Source organism: Camelina sativa, chromosome 6, assembly GCF_000633955.1.
Source record: "Camelina sativa cultivar DH55 chromosome 6, Cs, whole genome shotgun sequence".
NCBI lineage: Eukaryota > Viridiplantae > Streptophyta > Magnoliopsida > Brassicales > Brassicaceae > Camelina > Camelina sativa.
In genome coordinates this window covers 14894559-14902711 of record NC_025690.1, presented here as the reverse complement: position 1 = coordinate 14902711, position 8153 = coordinate 14894559, and the positions used below count along the sequence as shown (strand labels likewise).

The following is an 8153-nucleotide window of genomic DNA, read 5'->3' as shown; positions in this document are numbered from 1 at the left end:
TAAGAGTTGGCGAGAATGGCGAGAGGGATGGCGAGAAACAAGAGAGTGAGCTTAGTACCAAGAATGACTTCTTGGAAGTTAGAGAGAATGTTCTTGAGAGTTTTGCATGGGACTTTTTGAATCAGTCTCAGGTCTGATTTCTTCCTTAGAGACGATGAAGACATGTTGTGTGCTGTTCTCCCATGTCGCAGCTCTCTGTTCGACCCTTTTGCCGTCGCGTTCCCGTTCTCGGCGGTCACCCATGGCTCCACGATACTTCCCATAGCTTAAAGACTTTTGTGATTCTACATCTGTTTGTGTCGTGTCAGATTTTGTATAAATAGGTGGCGACTCTGCGTTGTTGTTATGATTTATGTTGGGTCCATCCATGTACGCAACTTCCCGGAAGTTTCCTCTCTTTTTTTTTAATAGAAATATTTGTTTTGGTAAGTTCTTGCTTTGTTTTGACGATTTTAAATTTTTATAGGTTTGCTTCAAATATGTATGTATATCTCTTATCATATATTCATATCCTCTCTTTCTAGGGAAATTTGTATTTGAGTCAATTAGTAGTAAGTACACCAATATACTACATGGGAGTTGTATCCATAGTTTTGTTTTTATCACACTTTTTCAAAAGTAATAATAACTAAACTAATTTATTAAGTTATTAAATACATATATGAAAATAAAATGAAACCTATATTATATTTTGCTCATATTTTCCTTATATTTTGCTTTGTTTTTGTTTATATATTGTCAATTTACCTTTTAATATCAAAAGGTTAATTAACTGCTGCTTAAATGCAAAATTATGTTGATGTAGTGAGCTGTGCAAGCCTGCAATCTTCATATTAACCGACATGTCTAATTTGTGTTTTCAAACCAAATACGCAATTAATTTATTTAATTTCATTTTTATGCTTTGATAATTCTTAAATTAAATAAATCTAGTTAACTAATCTCAGCGAGATATAATCATTTTTTCACTTTATCCGATCTACTCTTCTGCCAACATAATTAACAACAATCAAAACTCACCATATATTTTCGAATACAATTGTCGCGATGATTGGGACATATATACCAAAATCTAAACCTAGAACCAAACCATTTCCAAAGAATTTCAAAACTCTCGAAACATTCCACGGAAGAATTTCCGTTTGGCACACAAGGAAAAGTTTTCCTTAGAGATTTTATATACGAGTGTTGGTGCGGGATTGAGCACCCCCGACATACCGAACTAAACCAAAAATACAATTTGGTTATTTAACTGGGAATCTGGTTAAGTACTCAGTTAGGTCATTTAAGCTCACTTCGGATAGAAGAAGCCCAGCCTCGAGGGTGAAGAACCGACTTCCACTTCGCCCGGCGGCCGATCTAAGAGATAGAGTAACTTTCCTTATTTCAGTTCGTCTGATAAGGAAAGTTAATATATTCTGCGATTTATGAATATGTATAAAGGGGGAAAGACTTCTCCATTGTAAAGCATCATTTATTGAATACAATTATTCAGTTCTCTTCTCGTTCTTAGCAATAAAAACCCTAATTCTTCTAATATCAAAGCTTAGGTTAGTTTTCTAGAGAGTTTACTTTACTGAATTTGTTTTCCCCCAAAAACAAATTCATTGTGGAAATCCAGTTTCTACAATTGGCGCCGTCTGTGGGGACCGCAAATCGTCTCTAAAAGTTATTCTCTAAGAAAAACAATCTCATCCGAAAAAGTTCTCTGAAAAGTCCACGATAATGTCTTCACTCATCACCGAAGTCACCGGCGCGAACCGTACCACCTACAACACACCCGACTTCACGGGCATTGCACCTGCTCAAGACAACGTTGCAACACAGAGCGGTGTATAAACCAGGCCGGCTACCGCCGTGTAGGTTCGCCGCCCCGTCACCGAATCGAGGAACCTGACTGATGTCTCCTCCGAACTCCCAGTTGAGGCCAGATCTGAAGGGGAGACCAGCCAGGAGGCAGGGCAAACTCGCGAAGAGACAACCAACCGCGACACGGAGCTCTCCAATGAACAACCCCCAGGCGAGGAAGATGCACGCGCCACGGAGCAGTGGCTCCGCGCACAAAACGGGAACCCCCCTGTTCGCACCACGACAGCGGTCCAAAATCCGCAAGTCGTCTCCATGGAAGATTTCAAGATTCTGTTCGGCACCATGACGAAAGAGATCTACCAGATGATCTCCGAAACTAACCGCAGGGTCGACGCCGTCATAACTCAGACAACCCCATCACAAATCTCTGCTGGACAGTCACCCATACTCGGCACTGACGGTCTCACTCGTCGTCTTGACTTTTCGGACGTCCAATACGAGCGGAGGAATCCTCCCCCTCAGACGACATCGAGTATTCGACCAACAAACCCAATTTCACATATGCACGAGAATTCGGCCACCCCGGTCGCCTGCTTCACGAACGCGGGGTCTTGCCTCGAAATCGAATAAATCAAGACGCAGATCAGCGGTATGAACACGCTTCTTCATCGGGCTATTAGCACGGCTCCAGAAATCGACATGATTGTCGAAGTGACCCGGCAATCCCCTTTTACTCAACGGATCTTGCGGGCCGCCATCCCAAACGTCAAGCTGAAACTCCCAACCTACCTGGGCGACAAAGACCCCGTCCAATTTATGACGTCCTTCATGGCAACCATGACCAAGGCACGACTCACCGAAGAACAGAGGGACGTTGGTTGTTGCTAGCTATTCGTCGATAGCCTCTCCGGCCCTGCCTTGGTGTGGTTCACAAGGCTCGAACCGAGTTCAATCGATAACTTCGACCAGTTGTCTACGGCTTTTCTTAAGCATTATCGAATTCTCATCGAACGAGGCGTGACAAGCTCAGACCTTTGGGAGATGACCCAGGAACCCGGCGAATCCATCGGCAGTTTCCTGAGCAGATTCAAGGAAAAGCTAACGCGCGTCACCGTCCCAGAGGATGCCGCAATGGCAGCCTTCAGAAAGGGGTTGATTCCCGGGTTGCCATTACGGAAGGATCTTAACATACGGGAACCCAAGGACCTCGACGACGTACTACATCGAGCCTCCAGATTCGCGCTCGACGAAGATGAAGACGCCCAGTTAGCCGCAAAAATAATCGGGCAACCGTCGCACCCCTTAAGGCTATAAGCCGGGAAGAGCACCACGAACCTCGCAAGCATCACGACCCCCAAAACCGAAAAAGGGTGTCGTTCACGCGGTCTCCGAAGTTGAGGACCAAAACAAACAGCCATCCGACCCAAAGGAGTTGTACTGCGATTTCCACATGATCGTCGGCCACTCTACACACGAATGCGTCCATCGGAAGAATTTCCTGTACGGAAAGTATTTTTCCGGCAAAGTCGTAGCGACCTTTCAGCCAAAAAGCATTCGTGGAGGTAGAGGTCGCCGAGGGGGGGATGGCGTGGTGGACGATCTAACGGCGGCCGTGGCGCCGGAGGAGGACGAGGCTACAACGGTCTGGCCAACGGAGTTCAACAGCCGGCTAACCAAGTACTGGCGAACCATCAAGAGGAGATGCTCCACGCGGACGAGCTGCCTGGCCCACCCAAGCGACAGAGAGGGAAAAATCCCGAGCGGGCCAATTCTCGTGTCCGAGGACGAATAACCATGATACTTGGCCCACCAGAGGACTGCGCCGACTCCGTCCGCGCACTAAAGAAGAGGGGGCGTCAAGTTTGCAGCCTTCAGGCAGCCCCAAGCAAACCTCCACTCTGCTTGGACCCCATATCGTTTACTTCGGAAGACGCCAAGGGAATCCAACACCCCCATTCGGACCCTTTAGTCATCGAAGTCTCCATGGGCGATTTCGACGTCGAACGAGTTTTGGTCGACACGGGGAGTACCGTCAATGTAATATGCTGGCAAACGCTAGATAAAATGGGTGTCACGCCGGAACAACTGAAACCTGAATCTCGAACATTGACGGGCTATGATGGGGTCGTCAAACTTTTGATGGGCGACGTAAAGCTGCAGGTGCGAGCCGGCGGATTGTCCTGGAAGACCAAGTTCGTAGTCATCGTCGCGCCTCCAGTCTACAACGCCATTTTGGGGGTACTGTGGATATACGCGATGCAAGCCGTACCATTGACCTATCACCTCTGCATCAAGTTCCCAACCACCACGGGAATCCGCACACTTTATGGTGACCAGAGAGTAGCCCGAACTTGCTCTGGTATCGAGAAGAAGCAGAGGAAGACTAAAGACGCGTAGCAACTACAGAGCGGGGACCATCTTACCAATCCCCATCAGCCGGAGAGAGATCGCCTCAAGTCTCCAGAGTGTCGAATCTTACAGGTGAACATCGATCCCTCCGACCCCTCACGAACTGTTGGCATCAGTGCCGAACTGGAGGAGCACATGAAGTCAAAGCTGATCGCTTTTCTGCAATCTCGGTCTTCCACATTCGCCTGGTCAACGAAGGACATGATCGGGATAGACCCCGATGTTATCTGCCACAAGCTCAACGTCAATCCCACATTCAGACCATTAAGGCAGAAACGACGACGCCTGGATCCAGATCGGGCCAAAGCAGTTCAGGACGAGGTCGAGCGGCTGCTCAAAGCTGACCAGATAATGGAGGTCCAGTACCCTGACTGGCTGGCAAATCCAGTCGTGGTCAAAAAGAAGAACGGTAAATGGAGGGTATGCGTGGATTTCACCGATCTCAACAAAGCTTGGCCCAAGGATAGCTTTCCTTTGCCACACATAGACCGTCTCGTCGAAGCCACGGCTGGAAACCAACTGCTCTCATTCATGGATGCCTTCTCAAGTTACAACCAGATCGCCATGAGTTTAACTGACCGCGAATAAACGGCATTCATTACGGATAGGGGGACCTATTGTATTAAGGTCATGCCGTTCGGACTAAAGAACGCTGGAGCAACCTACCAACGACTGGTAAACATGATGTTCGCTAGTTTGCTTGGAAGAACCATGGAAGTCTACATCGACGATATGCTGGTTAAATCTTTGATCGCAGAGCAGCACATCGAGTATCTCGCTGAGTGTTTCGATATCTTGGATCATTTCCAGATGAAACTGAATCCAACGAAGTGTACATTCGGAGTCACTTCAGGCGAATTCTTGGGGATAGAAGCAAACCCTAAACAAATCGAAGCCATATTGGGACTATTGTCGCCGACCAACAAGCGAGAAGTGCAACGCCTGACCGGCTGCATTGCAGCTTTAAATCGCTTCATCGCTCGATCAACAGATAAATGCCTCCCTTTCTACCAACTCCTCCGCGGAAATAAGGATTTTCCCTGCGACGAGGAATGCGAGGCCGCCTTCCGGCAATTGAAGGAGTACTTGACTTGCCACTAAGTATTAGTCAAACCAGAAGACGACGAAACATTGTATCTCTACGTCTCGGTCTCTGGTTCGGCTGTCAGCGGCGTGTTGGTTCGAGACGACCGCGGGGATCAAAAACCTATCTTCTATACGAGTAAAGCACTCAACGACGCGGAGTCACGATACTCCACGCTGGAGAAGCTCGCACTCGCAGTGATCATTGCCGCACGGAAGCTCCGACCCTATTTCCAGTCACATTCCGTCGTCGTGTTAACCGATCAGCCACTCCGAACATTCCTCCATAGCCCCCTCCAATCCGGACGCATGGCGAAATGGGCAGTCGAGCTAAGTGAGTATGACATCAAATACCGCTCCCGTCCAAGCTTGAAGTCGCAAGTCATGGCCGACTTCATCACCGAGCTATCTCTTGACCTCGACGACCCCAATCCTAGGGAAGAGCATTGGGCAATGTTCGTCGATGGTTCGTCGACGAATGTAGGATCCAGAGTGGGACTCATTCTCCGGTCCCCCACCGGTGAAGTTCTCGAGCAAGCATTAAAACTCAACTTCAGAGCATCAAATAACAAAACGGAGTACAAGGCCGTCCTTGCGGGGCTTCGGTTAGCACAAGGACTCAGAGTGACACATTTTCAAGTCTTCTGTGACTTGCAGCTCGTAGTCAGCCAATTCAGTGGAGAGTTCGACGCCAAAAATAAGCGAATGGGGGCGTATAGTCAGTTGGTCCGAGCACTGTCCGGGGAATTCACGTCTTTTTCTCTGACAAAGGTCCCACGGAACGAAAACGCGTCAGCCGACGCCCTCGCAGCCCTGGCAAACAGCTCCGAACCTGATTTACGGCGCATCATCCCGATCGAATGCATCGACGCTCCCAGCATCGACCCCGACAATCAGATAACAGTAATCAACGACGACTCAGTTCCGATGGAGGTCAACGAACCAGTAGAGGATCTGACGGACGTCACGAAGCCTCCGGACGACTGGCAAATTGAGATCAAACTCTATATCTCCGACGGCGTCGTCCCACCAGACAGATGGGCAGCCCGACGCTTAAAGGCTCGAAGTGTCAGATACATCCTCTTGGACGGGGAATTATTCCGCCGAAGCGCGTCCAGAGTTTTCTTTACCTGCGTCACTCAGGACGAGGCCGAGCGAATCATGATGGCGGTGCACGAAGGCGTAGGTGGCAACCATTCTGGCGGACGCACACTCGCCCTCAAAATAAAAAAGGATGGACACTATTGGCCGACCATGATGACCGACTGCGAAGCCTTCGCGGCAAAGTGCGAAGCCTGTCAGCGCCATGGACCAATGCGGCACATCCCGCCCGAACTGCTAAACACCATGACAGCTCCATATCCTTTCATGCGCTGGGCCATGGACGCTATAGGTCCTCTGCCGACGTCAAAATACAAGAAATACGTCCTGGTGCTGACCGATTTTTTCACCAAATCGGTCGAAGCAGAGTCCTTCACAAGGATCCAATCCTTGGACGTAACCAATTTCATATGGAAGAACATCATATGTAGGCACGAACTTCCATACGAGATTGTCACCGATAACGGCACACAATTCACCTCGATGATCACCAGACGTTTTCTGACGAAGTGGCAAATCCGCCTCAACACTTCGACTCCCCGATACCCGCAAGGAAATGGACAAGCTAAGACCACTAATAAGTCGATCGTCGACGGACTAAAAAAGAGACTTGGTTGAAGAAAGGGGGCGTGGGCAGACCACCTTGATGGCGTATTGTGGTCCTATCGAACAACCCCGCGGCGGAGTACGGGACAATCCCCTTTTTTCCTTGCATATGTTCTCGAGGCACTCGCCCCTGCCGAAGAAGGAGTCCCGACACTCCGACGTACCAAAATGGTCGGCAATCCCGAACTTAACAACAGGATGTTGATTGACCACAACGATCTTGCCGAAGAGCTGCGTGATCAAGCCCTAGTCCGAGTACAACACTACCAAGATGCAGCGGCTCGGTATTATAACAAGACTGTTCGTCAGCGGCGTTTCAACGAAGGCGATCTGGTTCTACGGAAAGTTTTCGAAAACACCAAAGAAGTCAACGCCGGTAAACTCGGCGCTCGGTGGGAGGGTCCATACCTCGTATCCAAGGCAGTTCGCCCAGGCGTCTACGAACTTGTAACCATGGCCGGAGAACGGATCAAAAACTCGTGGAACGCAACCCACTTGAAGCGTTATTACTGCTAAGTCGTCTTCACGACCCTAACTAGGAGTTTTCGGGAATCCGACTCCATTCATCTTTCCTTTGTAATACGAACTACGGTTGGCTTGATCCCCGTTTCGGGGTACGTAGGCAATTCATTGTCTTTTTCAAGATTAAGTGAATGGAGCTAAGATATTAAGAAAGTCTTTATTTCGAATACACTTCGATCGGCAGTACGCCAAATTACGCTGAAAGTCGTTTGGATTAATTTCCATTACACTTCGTCTACAATCGTTATTTTCAAGTATAAATGGAAAACTTCCATTGAATAATTGGGATAATACGAATGAGCAAATTCTTAATCAATCGCCATTACATGCTTTGGAAATTTGACCGATTGATAAGATAAAAAAAAGAGGAGAAAAGAGACACAAAGGAGAAAACCCTTCCTTCTAGCGCCAATTCTCTTGGAAAAAAAAAAATAAAAATAAAAACCACCCGTTTTCGGAGTTCGGCGCGGTACGAGGCCCACCATCACCGTTCTGGATTGTCCTGCAGCCGAAGTGGAGGACGAGGACCAGACAAATCGTCCTCCAACGGTTCCTCCACCTCCATCTTGATTAGTTCGGCTCGCCAAAACAGGCGTGCCAGCCTTAAGGCCTCAAGTCTATCC

The 8153-nt window shown here is 48.3% G+C and overlaps 2 protein-coding genes across 2 annotated transcripts; both read left to right on the top strand.

The window, feature by feature from the left end:
- LOC104699077 lies at positions 3604–4206 on the top strand. Its single transcript, XM_010414427.1, has one exon. The coding sequence runs from the start codon at positions 3604–3606 to the stop codon at positions 4204–4206; it is 603 nt and encodes a 200-aa protein (XP_010412729.1).
- On the top strand, positions 4849–7020 carry LOC104699076. Its single transcript, XM_010414426.1, has 2 exons — positions 4849–5288; positions 5388–7020. Exons 1-2 carry the CDS (start codon positions 4849–4851, stop codon positions 7018–7020), a joined length of 2073 nt encoding a protein of 690 aa, XP_010412728.1.